The sequence below is a fragment of the Brienomyrus brachyistius genome, chromosome 10 (assembly GCF_023856365.1).
Source record: "Brienomyrus brachyistius isolate T26 chromosome 10, BBRACH_0.4, whole genome shotgun sequence".
Classification (NCBI taxonomy): Eukaryota; Metazoa; Chordata; class Actinopteri; order Osteoglossiformes; family Mormyridae; genus Brienomyrus; species Brienomyrus brachyistius.
In genome coordinates, this window is record NC_064542.1 from 28867666 (window position 1) to 28884126 (window position 16461).

The 16461-nt window shown below is 50.1% G+C and overlaps 1 protein-coding gene across 2 annotated transcripts; it reads right to left on the reverse strand.

Moving 5' to 3' along the window:
* Positions 1-100: 100 nt before the first annotated feature.
* On the reverse strand, positions 101-15538 carry myot (myotilin). Of its 2 annotated transcripts, none has more exons than XM_049027837.1 (17): positions 15356-15538; positions 11957-12009; positions 11464-11590; positions 10312-10377; positions 9851-9992; positions 8987-9010; positions 8744-8863; positions 8480-8636; positions 4555-5289; positions 4269-4413; positions 4037-4138; positions 3236-3273; positions 2763-2895; positions 2478-2685; positions 1725-1890; positions 1377-1510; positions 101-566 (listed from the first exon to the last, which is right to left on the reverse strand). In XM_049027837.1, exons 2-17 carry the CDS (start codon positions 11962-11964, stop codon positions 436-438), a joined length of 2436 nt encoding a protein of 811 aa, XP_048883794.1. In that variant the 5' UTR covers positions 11965-12009; positions 15356-15538; the 3' UTR covers positions 101-435. The 2 variants fall into 2 exon arrangements, with proteins under 2 accessions (XP_048883794.1, XP_048883793.1); XM_049027836.1 differs by having other exon boundaries at positions 8954-9010.
* Positions 15539-16461: the final 923 nt, after the last annotated feature.

Here is a 16461-nt window from a genome sequence, read left to right on the forward strand (position 1 = left end):
TTTGTCCATCGTTCAGACCCTCTTGAGCAGCACAGCACTCTGATGGGCAGGGGACAGTGCCCCCTAGAGGTTGGGTGGGTAAGCAGCACGCGAGGCCCGGTAGAGATTAGGTTTTTATTAATTTACTCAGACACTCAGTTTTCACAACATACACAGGCAGAACCAACTGCGGGACACGAGTACAGCGTCGCTTGGAGGCAGAACAACATGCTCAGACCTGTATCTTAAGAAGTTAAAAAGCAATTAGTTTACATGATTCTAACATCACACCCAGCATAAAAAGTCAGACAGTAACAGTGACATTGAACAGACAGCAGATGTGCGGGGTGGCCCGGCAGGTGAGGTCTGTAGATGACCGTCAGTAACCTAAAGTGCATCTGACCACTGGCAGGAAGGTCAGGTGTGCACCATGGCACGTGAAGCCAGCAAGCTGCATTACAGCTCTTCACTTTCGTACAGGGGGGCCGGCTGCCGCTGGGTGCCATCTACGCTCAGGGATGACAGCTGGCTGGTCACGGGGCGCAGTTTCACATGCTGGCCAGCAGGGGCTACCTTGTTTAAGCGAGCTGGAAGGGAAAGAAAGGAGAGAACTGCTACACTGGATATTGAAGAACCACTCCCTATTCCCTAAATAGTGCACTATATAGGGTGACAGTCATGTAGTGTGCTCACTAAGTAGTGTGCTATAAAGCACCTGCAAAACTAGTATGGAAACTACATATGGTATGATATTCCCTGCATACTATAATGCAATGAAAAGGTGATGTCAACACAATACAAAGATGGTACTGGAGAACTAGAGTGAACATTATGCATTCTACACATTATAAGCACCCTGGGGGGGGGGGGGCGGCATCATGGTTAGGGCACGACAGCAGGATCATCTCCCAAGCTTAGCCTGGCCACAACCAAAAACAGCCCAGATCCAGTTTCAGGCCCCCACACCCGAAAGAGCCTTTCCCTTGTGGCCCCGAGTCTAAATTTCACTTCACAGCTGTGGCCCCACATCACAGCACAATACGTGAGCGGAGGGTCCAGTGTCAACTTGGGATCAAAGGTCAGGCTGCCACACACGGCCCAGAACTGAGGTGTCAAACACTCTCATAGTGCAACATTGTTAGATTTCTCTGTAGCTGTCATTGGGGAGTGGAGCTTTGATACATTTGAATGTAGCACAGGTAGGCCACATGATCTCTACTCAAACCAGTACTCCCAGTGTCTTCTGGGAGAAAAGCAGAGGGTCAGGCTACAATACTGACATCCCAGCTAGTTGGACAGACATCTGGCTTTTTCCTAATGCAAAATACATGACTGCCACCGGTCCATAGCAACCATTTGCTTCCCTTCTGCGTTTGATAGCATCATCTGCCACTTACTTCCCACATCCAGCCTGGCGTTGCAGCTGGCCATGCCAGCCTCGTTGATGGCGGACACTGTGTACCAGCCTGCGTCAGTCTTCTCCACCTGATCTATCAGCAGACACAGTTGGCCAGTGTTGTCCTGGTACAGGCTGTAAGGCAGCAAGGTGTCAAGTCAGGGCAGCTACACTCTACATGGCCAACATGGGCCACAATGAGTAACAGCTACAGTACTTGACAATCAGAAGAGCATTTTGATACAGTTGACCATCACCCGAGAATCACGCTTTGAACACAAGCATCTTGGTGTAATCCGAACCTTTGGCCTATGAGTAGCTGTGTGCAGTCAAACAGTTAATGTCCCACCTCATCCTGCTGGGATTCAGGCTCAGCATCTCCTTGTCCTTCTTCCAGTACAGTTGGGGAGCTGGAGAAGCCAAAATCTTACACTCCAGCCGCACCGTGTCTCCTTCCATGACACGCAAGTTCTTCATCTTCTGCACGAAGCGCGGGGGACAGAACGCCTCCTGAGCTGGGAGTCGGCAGCACAGGAACATGGTCATGGCAAGGATCGAGGGTTCCCCATGCTAAAATAGGAGCTCTATTCCAAAGCTACTGCGATCCCACACATGGAAGCTTCGTCTGACTAGGGACAAGAGGCACTTTTGGCTTCAAAGCCATTACCATCTGCACAAGTCTAAAATCTATAAACCTTTATACAAGCAGTTCTCAACTGACGCAAGTAATCTATTTCACCAGCCCTTATGCAAGTCAAATTTACCTTCCCATACCATTCAGGGCACATAATACATAAACGAAAGTGTAAATTTACATACAAGATTTTTGTGTTAATGCTTCCATAAACGCTATGCATCTGATATTTTTTCCAACAATTCCCGTTCCCTCCTCAAGTCAAGAACTGCTTGTATATGGTTTGCTGAAGACTGGATCTCACTGGCATACTTCTGAAGACATGAGGTATGATGTTCAGCATCCCAAATAAACAGTGAACCCAACCATTCGGACTACAGTCATACCGAGTATGCTCGGCCGGCTTGCATAGATCCCGCCCTCTCCCAGCACCATTCTTGTGCCCCACCCACCAGGCCCAAGCCTTACCAAGAACATCCAGACGCATCGAGAAGCTGCTTTCTCCGGCACGGTTCCTGGCCACGCACTCGTAGATGCCCGCGTGGTGCACAGTCACTACCTCGATGATGAAGGAGTGCAGGCCCTTCTCGCATACCAGCATCTTGTGGTAGTCATCAGGGCGGATGGCCTTGCCATTCAGGTACCACGTCACATCAGGTGTCGGCAGACCCCCCACCTTGACAGAACAAAGTCAAGTAGCTTGATGGGACTGTGATCTTATTACACGACTCTCCCTCGAGAACAATGATGTACCTTGAAGTCGATCCTGCAGAATCGACCTTCCTCCACAGTGAGGTCCTGGGGTACCTGCAGGAAACGGGGGGCATAGCACTTCTCCTGGATGGTGGAGCCCTCATTACCATCAGTCCCAGAATACTGCTTGCTCCTGCCAGACCCAGAGAACCACAAAAAAACTGAGTCCAATCCCCACACAGTCAACTTCCTGTCAACGACAATCAGTTCTGGTTTGATCTGAATACTTGGAGCCAGTAAGCACCATGCTAAACACTGACATACCCCCAGGAGTAGCCTGGAGTTGGCAATTCAAAGATCAGCTACTATATCTGTACCCATTACGGCACCTCACAGTGGATGTCACTCACGCTGGTGTCAGGAATCTGACCCCAAGTCGCACTTACGAAATAGTAGACGGCTGAGCTGATGGATGTAACCGGAAAGTACGTACTTGTCTGAGATATGAAAGTTCCTGTTGCTGGGTCACTTACCATATTCCTCCTGAGTGTCGCCCCTCTGGTGATTCTGGCTGAAAACACATGGGAGAGTTAAACAGTGTGGATTCAGAATGAAGGACACTAGACTGTCAAAGACCTTCAGGATGACACAAACCAGGCGACTTGGCATCAATGTAAACCAACGGTGCTCCAACAATGGCTGAGACTTTGCGCCGACCTCAAGCTTTGTGCTCACCTGTATGCGTCTCGAAGAAGAGCGAGATAGGATATGAGGAAGCTCAACAACCTCAGTGTACTTGTACTCATACTTGTGCAAATGGCAAATTCATCTAAAATTTCATTGAGGCCTTTTTCCAAGGTGTATGGCCGTTTGCAAACAGATGAACCTTTGACCAGAGGGGCTCGCTTTCAGTTCAGATAGAGCACACGCGTGCATGCTTGGGTGGTCCTGGTGCAGGTCTCATGCCACATTCCAAATGCCACCACCGCACAGGAACGTCACACCTGCTATTTCCGTCCCCGTTCTTAGAATGGGAATGTGGTTTATCTCCCATGACGTAGTCCCCCTCCCCCCCCGGAAAACATTTCCATTAAAATGACAGTGGAAAGGGAACCTTGCATACAGAACCAATGAGACCCCTCCATACAAGGATCTCAGTTAGTGGGTCATTTGAGACACATCACTGAAACACAGCGATGTTCACTTAGTTAAGAGGTTAATCACAAAGGAGTACCAAGTTACCCATTTAAGGCCTTGAGCCTAAATGTTTAACTAAAAACGAGGGCTGACACAAGGCTGTATTTGAGATCCTGAGATGAGCCAACAGACCATACCTGGTCCGGCTGTACTTCCAGATGCTTGTCCAGCTCGAAGACGGACGCGGCGCTGTCAGGACCCAGCAGCCTCCGTGCCATACGTTCTTCATATGACTGTTTCTGCAGAACGCGGTGCAGAGAAACATCAGCAAGATGGCAGACTGAGCGACCTACCTCCATCTTGAACAGGAAAAGCCAATTGGCTAAAGGGCGATTCATTTCAAGGAGACCCCATGCACCTCACGGATACCTGGCTGTTCCTCCTGCGGGCCTCCTTGTTACGTAGCTGCTTCTCGAGGTCTTGGATGAGCGCATCCTTGGATCCCTGTATCTCCTCATCCGTGGACCGAGACACTGGCCGGGGGGGCGTTTTCTTAAGGATGGGCTTGGGGATACTGGGGAACCAGAAGGCGCACATGCTAATGATACAGGCTGGCCCCAACATTAGCTGTGGTGCCCAATAAGCTAAAGACCGAAGTTGAACCTATGCTTTGGGTCATACACATGATGCCAGGAAAATGTACTACTGCATGTACCTGTTGGAGGTCCCTTTGTAGCTGGCTGGGAGGGACACAAACTGAGATGGGGTGCCAGTTTGCTGAGATGGGATGGTAGGCTTGGGAAGGGACGAGCTCGCTGGGGTGTGGGTATACGCAGAACAGTTGGCAGAGGAGGATGGAGGTGGTGCAGACTGTAGAGTGACCAGCTTAGGGAGGGATGTCGGGGGTGTGGGAGAGTGAGAGGAACCAAGCTGGGGAGATGACTGGGAGGGCAGGACGGAGCAGAGGAAGGCAACAGGGGAGGTGTGAGAAGGGGGTGCGCTGGTCACTTTGGGGATTAGTGTGATGCTGGAGCGCATCGGGGCATGGGATGGAGAGGCTGGCATGGAGGAAGAGGAGGAAGGCCCTGGGGTGGACACCGGAGAGCTCAAGTTGGAAGACGAAGGGGAAGTCTTGATGCTGCCGTTGGCCTGTAGACTCTCATAGCTGGGAGCCTGGAAATGCGGCTGCGACTGGATGAAGTGACGTGGACGCTCGTAGTTGAAGGCGCTGGGGGGGTAGAGGGTGGGAGAGAAGGTAGGCAGGTCTGCCACACTCATGCTGCCAGAATGGTGCCGGTCGCCGAGCCGCTGGGGACCGGTGGACGTCTTCGGCGAGAGCTCCTTGACTTCGGCTGGTGAGGTGGGGGCACGGGCCTCTTGGGGACTCTGGGCCTGGGACTTATAGTTTGTCCCACCCACTCCTTCACTGAGTTTCTGTTGCTCTGAGGACCTGGACACAGGAAAGGAATGATGGTATTTTTCCAAAGGACCAACACAAAATGGTGTCAGTAGATAATGGATGTTTAATCTTTCGTCAAAAAGAGTGGCTACATGTACTACAGGCTGTTCAGTAGAACATTCAAGGTTATGTTCAGGACTATAGTAAGGTCCCACTGCATAGAAGTAAGGTTCTTGATTAAACTGGGAACCTACTCTGACCTGTCGAAATTTCACAGCAGGTGCTAATCAGCTGGCAAGGATATTGGTGGGAATAAACTGAAATGCAGCATGTACACACACACACACCCCTTTAGAAATAGGACCATCCCTAAAGTACCAACTTTGAGCCAAGACAGACCACCTGACCTAACGACAACCACAGCCACCAATGGTTTCCGGGGTCATTGCAAGAAACTGGACGAGGAAGCGAGGTTGAACCCAATCCTACTTTTAAACCTCCCCTAACAACTACAGTTACATAACAAGCCAAGTGGGTGTGCAGGGGCTGCTGGGAGACTGAAAGGGTCTGTGACAGCCACACTGAGGCCATTGAGGGGAGGGGTAACCTGGACAAAGAGGTGGGGAACTTGGAGCTCTTCACGTCAGACCCCTTTCAGCTACCCTGGAATCCATCCAGGTTCCCCCTCAGAGGAATTCCCCCCCACCCCGTTGGGTCAGAGGGACTGACGCACATGGGAGCCCTTGTCCGTACATTAAGGGCAACCACAGATGGACCCAGAGGTCTGGTAATCAGTCAAGTGTTATTTCTACAAGTTCCGCCGAACAATCAGCGTCTATGCTGCCTGTCCTTCCTCTAGCAGGCCCGTCTCATATTGCCATGGCGACCAATACATACATGCCGCGTTGTCACCTTACATCCGGTCACAGCTGAAGGGCTACAAAGCCAGGGAAGTTAACGCACGGAGCAGAAAAAGTGTTCAGCTGCATTCGAGACTCGCGCCAAAGCCAGCGCTCGTTGAATTCAGCGGTGTAAGAGTACCCTTCATGACCTTCAACACGATCGCCGAGAGGAACAGGTGCATGAGGAGGATCGCGGAGATTTACCGCTGCCAACACAGAGACAGCCGGACACCCAGTACTCGTCGCGGTCCAGCGTCCTCCGACAAAAATACAGCATCACATCACAACTACGGACAAGGGCCAACGGTGAGGTTGGCAGCATTTAACTCGCGCTCATGCTGTGCGACTCTCTGGGGTCATCTTAGCATGGCACTGTGTTACTCACTGCCAAAGACTCACCGAAAACCTACCTCCACTGCAAGGGTAGCAGTAAGATGCCACCACACCCAGTATAAAGCTCCCTTTGTCTGCCATGCACATCCCATGAGGGCATTAAATGCTTATCAGTGTCCCAGAACTAGCTGGCATACGCTCATCATTTGTGGGAGTCCGAGTTCCCATAATATAGCCGCTTACTAGTGGGATGTCCTGACAGTGAGACAGTTATATCCAGGGCAACCGCCCACTGAATCACCGCAGCCCCAGTTAGTAGAAATTGCTGGAAGTTTGACGGTCCAAGAAGTGACAATAAAAATAGGTTTATACAGAGGGTCCAGTTGTGGGACTTCAGGAAGTCTGTAGAATCACATGCATGGAACTGTCCAAATCGCCCCCAAATCCGAAAATGGCCAGGCGGCGCTTGACCACACATCTGCAACAGGTACTTTACGAAAAGAGATTAAATAACCAGCAGCGTTAAGACAGAAAGACGAGGCATCAAAAACAAACAAAAAACAGCGCAAAAGCGGGGAGTGGCAGGGGCATGGGGGGGCGTGAACCCTCCAAATTTTAAATTGACTTCATTAATCTCGCAAAAAAAGAAACTTTACATTAATAAATTTAGTTGAGTTCCCCCGATATCAAACTCTCTCCAACGCCATTGCTGCCTGGGATGAGAATTCCTTCCATGCAGGACTCGGAACGCTTCTAAATATGCAAAGCCATCTAAAATACCCAAAATGAAGGACACGGATAAATGCCCGGCTGTCAGATAGTCAGACTCAGAGTTAAGGGTCAAGCACCAACAAGAGAAGGAAAATAAAAACGGCTAAACGAAGCAGCATTTATAGACGAGACAGGAGCAGCCAATATAATCGAGCTGAAGTGCCCATTTCACCCAGTGTAAACAGCTGAGCTATATCCAGCAGAAAAGCCGTAAAAAGTAACCCCGACTAGGGAGGAGGCTGAGCATTGGAGTTACCTTTGGACGGCCGGCGGGGTGTGGAAAGCCTGCGATCACCTGCTGGGATGTGCGCTCCCAGCGATCGTGGCAGCGCGGATCTCAATGCGGGGGCACTGGGTCTCCACCTCACTGCACCCAGCGAATCGGCTAGGAGAAGCGCACCTCTCTGACTGAGCACCGTAAATGCCTCCGTGGCTTATAAACGGGCGACCCGGGGGCGGAGGGGCTGTGGCCGGAGCTTAATCCGGCCCCCATTTAAAGTCGGTCGTTTATGCCGGACACTCCGCAGCTTTACCGCAGCGATCACGCTCTTAATAATCCATCGTTAATGAGAAAATGTTAATAATGCTCGCGTGTTTCAATAGCCTGGGTCACGAAAATATAACTAAAGTATCTCACAATGTAGTATTACGTAACTGCTCCCTCTGGCGGTCCTGCTAGCGGAGGAATATAAAGGCAGAAATCTACCCTGAAGAGAGCGGACTATTATTGACAGTCACCTTGGTTTCATAGGTGAAAAAGCGCATTTAAGGGCTATACGTAGAAGGATCCCTAAGACAGAGCATGTTTTCCAAGTCACTTAAACCAATGGACCCAATGGCACGTATAAAAGCACACGACTTACATAGGCGGCTCCAGACTTTCCCCCCCCAAGGGGTGCAATGTGCGAGTCATTCATCCCAATAAATAAATTTGTAAAAAAAATAGTAAATGCATTTGCATTAAATTATTATTACACACTGATATGACTGGCACAAGCCAAATTTTCAAATATAACTTTCTAGTTTAATTTTATTCAACTTAAAATGTTCACATAGCATTTGATCATATTAAGTTCAATATTAAGTTCAAATCGCTCCCCTACTGACCAGTAGAGGGTGCAATTGCACTCTCAGTAAAATCGCATATGCCAATTTACTTGCGTGAAGGTGGAGGATGATGAACCAGTAGCATGACCCTGACTTTTCTTGGTATAGGGCTTATACGCGATACTCACGTGTCTAGTGGGGGGGCGGTCTCCTCGTCAGGGCTCTCCGGCCACTCTGGGGGAGGGATGCCTGCCGTGTCCAGCAGAAATGATGGAAAGTCGTCAGGTTCCTGCCCTATGGACACCCCGGGTGTATGCTCCTCAGTGAATCCAGAATCATCCAGGCCTGCAGAGGGTGCCATGGGGCCACATCAGAGCATATCTTTGCTCCTATGCCTTCCTGCAGGTCATGGGCCAGTAAAAGCGATCTTTACGGCAGAGAGCGTCACCCACCTGTGTAGACCTCCAGGAGAGCACTGCAATACACCTCCCCGAACTGATTGCTTGCCGTGCACTTAAAAATCCCAGAATCCTCTGGGTAGGCTTCAGTGATGACGAGGGTACACAGCTCCTCTGTGCATTGTGGGAGAAACGGCAGGGAATTAATGTCCAACCTTTGGCGAGACTGGTAGAATGTAAGGCCTAGATAAGCTGACCTCGCACCTGCTTTTGGAAGACTTGGGGTGGCACACTTACCGGGGACAGACGTAGAAGTGGCTTCTGGGAAAAATAGGAAAGGTCAGGGGTCATTTTGATTGGCCTTCACAGCAGGCAGTGTGCCACACTGCGCTGCATTACTGCTGATCGTAGTTCTCTGGTTTACCTGACTTTTTAACTTTAACTGGCAGCATTGCGCTGCATTTCTAGCGCCCTGACTCTTAAGGCTGGTTCATACTTACTGCGGATGTGCCGCAGAGAATGCGGTCGTCGTGGCGTAATTTTCGTCACTGAGGTCGGGCCTGGGTGTCACGTTTGAGGGCCACGTACACGGGCGTGTACCACTTGAAAATTAAAACAACGCGGCTAGTTTAATCAGTGACTCAAATGAGCCTCCATCACTCGTTGGCCAGGGGAAAATAACAGGAAGGAGATCGGAGAAAAGATTGTATAGAAAAACCTATCGTACCCTCAATGATCAAACTGAAAAGAAGCAGGGCTAGAGGAATGAAAGGTCGCTTAAGGAAATAAGGGAAATGATGGCATTTATATGATTTCTTGCTAAGAGATTATAAAGGCTCCAAGATGGCTAAGAACTTAAATAAGGCAATATACCCACCTCTCTCCTTGCATAGTGTAATACATAATGCACTGCTAGTTTTAGTAAAATATTTTTTATTCCATTTCACGTGTCATAAACATAACTTAAGAGCAGCTTTGCTCTACGGTGCCACCACCAGCCCTGCCGTGAAAGTATGTGGTAGCCTGGAACGTTGGTGCAAGAACTGTGAATGTACAGGAACACGGACGGTGCAGCTGTATGGCTCATCTGTGTCTGCAGTAAGCATGAACCAGCCCTAAGACCCACGCCGCCTGTCCGACCTCTCGGCCGGCCGGACTCACTCTTCCTGAGGATGCGGAAGTCAGCCGAGTCTATGATCCGCTCATCCTCGCGGTACCAGGACACCTGCAGGGGTGGCGTCCCGCGGATCCGACACTCCAGAACCACCAGCTGGCCCTTCTCAGTGCTGATGTCGTGAAGGCGCTAGAGGGACAGTAGAGGGTCATAATTGTGCTTATAGGACAGATCGCTCAGCTGATCACTTATAGATCACTGATAGTTATCAGTCGTGACTGTGATAAATTCCTAAACAGCCCAGGTTTCCTGATAAGATCAAATGTTAGCCAAAGACCCAGGGCAGCAATACCTAAGCAGCCTTGAGCTCAGGCGGGAGAAATGTGCCACAGTCACAGCTCAGAATACCCAACCCACAGCCCAGACACATTTGCAGGACAGTTGTCACCACTAGGGGGAACTGAAGAAACGTTCCATCTCAGCCCACTGACGTTAGAAAAAGCATTACCTTTACAAACGTTGGGGCTACCCCCCCATTCCCAGAATAATTCTGGCTGCAGGATGGACTCTGGGTCTGGAAAAAGAAAGCAATAGCAGCGGTAAGGCGGCGGTTGAGGCAGAATGGTAGGGCCTCCGCACATTTGTCACTCCTGAAGTGCGGAGAACAGAGAGCCGGGCAAGCAGCAGCGAGCGATCAGGTGTCAGAGTGTCGCTCTGCCAGCCGCCCGTTCCGCCATGCGATGCCTCTTTATGACTCAAGAGCTAAAATTATTCTTAGGGCAGAGATGCGCCTGTCTCCAGAGAGGCACTGACAGAAATGCGTCCTCTTGTAAACAAGGGTTCTGCTCAGAGGTGCTCCCCCCCCCCCCCCCCCCCACTCCCAGCGCACCTTCGCATGGCGTCTGAGCAGACGACACCGACACTGATGACCAGAACGTTCCATTAGCCGCCAGGCCACACTGCCTTTTAAACGACTGAAATTAACCTGAACTATACAAAACTGCAGAAGAAGAGACCAGCAGGGATGAGTGCAGGCCGGAAAGAATCTGTCTGTTACTCTGTAGGATGCTGAGTTTTTGGTGAACCTCAGGATTTGTCATACAACAGACAGGCTAAAAAAATACACATTTGCTGGAATGCGTTCTCTGTCTATGGACCCGTTTCCAAGTTTGTCTCCTAGGCAACGGCTTTGGGTTTCAGATTGGTCCGTGTGTGGCAAATGACTAATCTGAGTACATCTCTTCACTAAAAATATCACTTTGTCATCATCTGGCGTTCTAGGTGTTATGTGAATGTTTAAGTAACTTACTGGGTGGCATGGAACTTGCAAAACAACAGAGATAAAGTCCAGCAGGTGGCGTGACATTTAAGGAACTAGAGTTTTCTGGGTTAAATCTAACCGGGGCACAATAACATTTACAGAGGGAGGGGGGCGGGAGGAGGATCAACCCGAAGGACCGACCAGAGTCTCCCAGGTGGGTACCGCTGTTATTCTCAGTACCGTTACACGAGACAATTGCACATCCCATCCCATAGTTGAAACACTGCCAGCATGAAGTTTGAGAGCCACTGTTGTCACATAAGATAGTGGCTTTAGAAGACAACACTAAAAAATGACAGACGGACACATGTGACGGGAGTGGGCAATGGGGGGGGGTACCCTCTGTGGGCTGATTCTGAGTGGCTGCACCAGGCTGGACCTCTGCTGCTGGGTGACGGTGCTGCTGGATGATTCCCTGGAGCAGGACGAGATGGTCAGGGACATGCTGGTGGTCTTCTTCTGGACCCTGGGGAAAATGGGGTGCCCCACAGTCATGGTCACGAGCCTATAATTACCATCAGCATTGTCCCTTTGTGTGCTTCGAGCAGATGTCACTGTCAGTGTCACAGAGCGTGGGTGTGAACCTGGTATGGGCTTATGGGACGATAATATAAATGCTGTTCAGACGGCAGAAAGGAGTTGCTTTTGTGGGAGTTTACCTGACTTTCTTTGGCTGTTCAGTGCTGTGAAACTGCAAGCTTTATGTGTTTATGGTCAACAAGCCATTAAAAGGTTGGTCACCATGTGTGTGATGTCATAACACCGTGATGTCATAATACCGTGATGTCATAATATCGTGATGTCATACTGCCCCACACACTGCTCCACTCACCCTGCCATGTTTCTGTGTCCAGGGACGACACTCTCCAATCAGCACAGCTCTCTCTTCATGGGAAGGAAGGAAGAGCAAAGTCAGTTGGGAGCATAGCTCACCATTAGTGAGTCTAACATACTTTGCTTAAATTTCATAACAAAATCACTGCACTTCCTAACAGGATGCCAGGATGTACAATTACCTGGGGGAAGGGGGTCACTGTTACTGTAGGGAACCACCTCTGCTTCAGATAAAGAAATTTTTATGCGTCTTTTCATCTGAGGAGCAGGCTGGCAGAAACAGGGTCGACTCTCAGCTAATCTCAATGTTAATTCAATGACGCTCTAATGATGTGAAACAGAGGTGAGGTGCTTCGCCCACGGATGTGGCAGCCTAAGCTCTTACTGCTCAGGCTAGTTTGAGCTTATATGCTGAAGGAAACCCCTGGACAGGGTGGCTGTGAGCGGCAGCAGTGCCGCCTGTCTTTCGCCATGTGATTTGGGGTGCACGTCTGTACACACGATTATTTCCAAACCTGCTCCTCGGGGACCCCCCACACAGTCCACGTTTTTGCTCCCTCCCAGCTCTCAGTAAAAATACAGACTGTCTGGAGGTCCCTGAGCCCCTGTTTGGAAAACACTGGTATACACCAGCATTTGCCAAGACTTCTCTATCTCATCACTTCTGCAGCAAAGCATGCTGGGTTGTTGTTCTTTAAATTAGTTCAGCTGCACAATCCCCCCGCCCCAAAACGCCCAGCTGCTTTTCATCATGACAGAATTAGACTGGGATTTCTAAACATTCCACCGGTGAAGACACCCAACACCCAGATATGCAGAGCATGACAACAACAACAGGGCAGAAAAGAGAGAGAGAGATGGATAGAGAGAGCAGGAGACAGGCAGAGAGAGAGAGAGAGAGAGAGAGAGAGAGAGAGAGACAGGTGGACTTGGAGACAGAGAGATCGACTGATGGATGGACTGGGAAAGGGACAGCGAGGAAGAATATCCTAAAATGTTAAACTTATAACATAATGTGAGCCATGGTAATACAATGATGACATTGTGGCCCCAGCAGGCTCTGCTGTTGTACCCTTGAATAACCACTTCAGTAAACCATCAGCTGCTAGCAATGAGTGCAAGACTGTAAATCGCTATGAATAAAAGAAACAGCTAAGCAGACTAATGCAAATGTGATGGTGAAATTACACAGGCAGTAAGACCTGGGGGGCAGCGTAAGGCCTTATTTCCATAGCAACAGTTGTTTCCTGGTTGCTCTAATGCTATTGTGACAGAGCCGTTACCGGTTCCAGGCGGACTTAAGGTCGCTACATTGTTCCTATCATATTTTAAGAAGGGATGATTCTAGAAATTTGGTATGGTTTAGAGAACGTGTCCATTCAGACAGAGACAAGGCTTGTTGACAGTCGTACGGGGTGTGACGATGACACGGCGGTAATTAAAGTACCGTTCTCCAACCAGGACATGCAAGCTTCTTGGTTAGCAGTCAGTCCATGATGCTGCAGCGATAAATGTCAGGAAAACCCTGGGGTTAGTAACAGGTCTTTGCTGAGAGGCGTGGGCACTCCCACTGCAGTGTGGGAAAGGTCGATGGGTCTCCTGGACCAACGGAGGGCTTGGGGGGGGAGGGGAGTCAGTGGGGCGCAGGGTCTTGGTGCTGAAACTCGACCTGTTCGGCGATATAATCTCGTCATACTCTCCAGGCTGCATTTAGCAACACATGGAGTGGGGATATATCTTTAGTCCACGGGAGCTTCATGGAGATCCTTGCCCCTAGGCCACCCCTGGCCAAGCCCCTGGAGAGCGAGGGAGCGGGGTGGGGGGTCGGGGATCAGGTCCCCCAGGGGAGGGGGAAGCACTAAAGAGTCATGCTGCCATTTTCACATCCTTCATGTGTGTGTTTCTGCTGGTGGATCCCACTGGGAAGTCCTCCCTGGTTTGCATAAGAAAACTCCAGAAATCAGATATCAAGCTGCTGGGGGCTCAGCCCTCCAAAGACCAGGTCGCCCAATGTGCCAAGCACTCTGGTGATGGTACCACGCCTGCTGTCAGCGACCATCAGAAAGCAGCCTCTCTCTCTTCCATTATTTTGTGGTGATTTCTCGCCCAAACCTAGTACCATGTGTTCAGCCATCAGGACATCAGCTTTTCCTCACAGACCGAAGTTCACCATTACAGAGGAAGTGACTGTGCACTTCTGACCGATTTAGGGACGTTCAGCAGGGACCAAAAAGGAGACTTTTTGCATTTTGTTTGACGATTTATTCTTTTGAGGTCAGCAAGTATCTTTCATTGTAATACGCTTAGTTGTAAAATTGAACGACAGTTAGGAAATATAATAGATAGCAGAGAAAAGATTACAGAACCTTCAATAAAGGCTCATCTGAGTCGTGGTGCTCATCAAACTATAGTGGATATTAAGGCTGTTTCAGGGGTGAAAGAAGCATCATCTGCTCTGTGTGTTTCATGGCAGATTGAAGAAGAGGGTAGTGATATCGAAGGCACCATGAAACAGCCATAGAGAGCTTTATTTTGGGGAAACTGACCCATCAATTCCCACAGTGTGACAGCTTCTGGTGTGGCCAATCAGGAAGCAAATCTCAGTCACATGCTGTCCACATGACCAATGAGGAAACACTTAGGGTAGCTTGCAGACGGGGTGCCCTCGTTCTTTGTGATTTGGGTCATTTGTTTTCGGCTCTGAGCTTCATGACTCTAATGGCTATTACTGTCCCAGCTTGTTTCCCTTGGAGGTGTAATAGGAAATTTTATATGAGGTGATGAATCACGCTGCGTTTGCATTCCCTCGGTGAGATGATGGCTGACTCATGCCGGCTCTCCACTCAAGAGAAACATCTTTTGGTCCAGTTCTGCTGCTCGCTGTTTTACATCCAAAATGCCGTGGTCCAAATTGTCATGACCAGTGCAGCTCACAGCTCGTCCTATTCCTGGAGGGGGTCAGAGCCGCTGGGGGTGGGGGGTTGGGGTACCTTGTGCACTACAACAGACCTCCGACTCCTCAGACAGTCGAGCGTTTCATAACAGTGTTCACATGACCGCAGAGAACTAATGATATTTCTCTCTTTGGAAAAGCAATGTTAAATGGGACACTCCCAATGTGTTAGTGAGCCCCCCCCCCCCCCATACAGCTGATCATGGTTGAGCCATGAACACACCATAAGACGCTGCTCTGAACCTCTTTTGGTACCGCCTGACTCACGCGTGGCATGTCTGCCTTCCTGTGAATTCACACGGAATTAGTCTTGCATTCAGTCTCCTAGCTGCATGCAACCACAGCCACTTGCACGTAACCCAATATCAGCTGCTTGCAAAACACCAAGCTGTCGCCTGCATACCCCCCCCCCCCCGTCCCGAGTCTGCCCTGAGGGATTCGTACCTTTAGGGCAACCGATGGGCACCAGGCAAGCAAAATCTGCCTGTCAGGCCTCTCCGGCAGAGGACGTGTCCTGGAGCGATGAAAGGAGAGTTAGTCCCTGTCCGCCGTCCTCTCTGCCTGTCCTCTAAGGAGGGAGTATCAGGGTGTGGGCTAACGGGCGGGGGGCAGGGGGAGGGCTGGTGTCTGAGGTGGGCTGAAGTGAGGAAGTGAGTTCTGGCCTGTCTCGGGTTACGCGGCCCCCAATGCAGCTGACTCCACAGCTCGGAGCTCAAATATAGATGCCCCCTCCCCACCAGGCCAGATGAGAATTCCATGTGGACGGGCTGGGTCCGGTGGGGAGCCTGGAACACGGTAAGGCTGAGGCAGCATCCCTGGTGTGAGGCTGCCTCCTCTTTGCGAGTGTGTCCGGAACACTGTAGGGTCGTGACCTCCACAGCACAGAGTGAAGGGTGTGTGGGGGTAACACTCACAGGGTCGTCTGTTTGCTCTGTGGGTAGTTCCCTCAGGATCTACTGATGCCCATAACATCAGACCACCATCACCTACTGGAGCCCATAACCTGAGATCCTCATGACCTACTGAAGCCCATAACTTAAGATCCTCATGACCTACTGGAGCCCATAACCTCAGACCACCATGACCTACTGGTGCCCATAACCTTAGACCACCATGACCTACTGGTGCCCATAACCTCAGTCCACCATCACCTACTGGAGCCTATAACCTGAGATCCTCATGACCTACTGGAGCCCATAACCTGAGATCCTCATGACCTACTGAAGCCCATAACCTGAGATCCTCATGATCTACTGGAGCCCATAACCTGAGATCCTCATGACCTACTGAAGCACATAACCTGAGATCCTCATGACCTACTGGAACCTACATAATCTACTGGAGCCTGTAACCTGAGATCCTCATAAAGAACTGGAGGAGCCTATGACCTGAGCCCCTTAACTAGTGGAAGAGCCAAAAACCTGAGTATCTCATGATCTACTGGAAAGGATCCTCATGGACCTGTTTTGGTGCCACCAAAACATCTACTGGAAAAGACACTCATCATCTACTGAAGCCCCTCCCCCCAATTGTTATTTTTATTAAAATAA

Bases quoted from the DNA above. Each gene is read 5' to 3' on its own strand.
- myot (XM_049027836.1), bottom strand. The intron at 9,993-10,311 runs GTAATGCTTTTT...CTGTCCCTCTAG, and splicing joins TAGCCCCAACGTTTGTAAAG to CGCCTTCACGACATCAGCAC. The intron at 8,637-8,743 runs GTGGGTGACGCT...CACCCTCTGCAG, and splicing joins TCTCCTGGAGGTCTACACAG to GCCTGGATGATTCTGGATTC.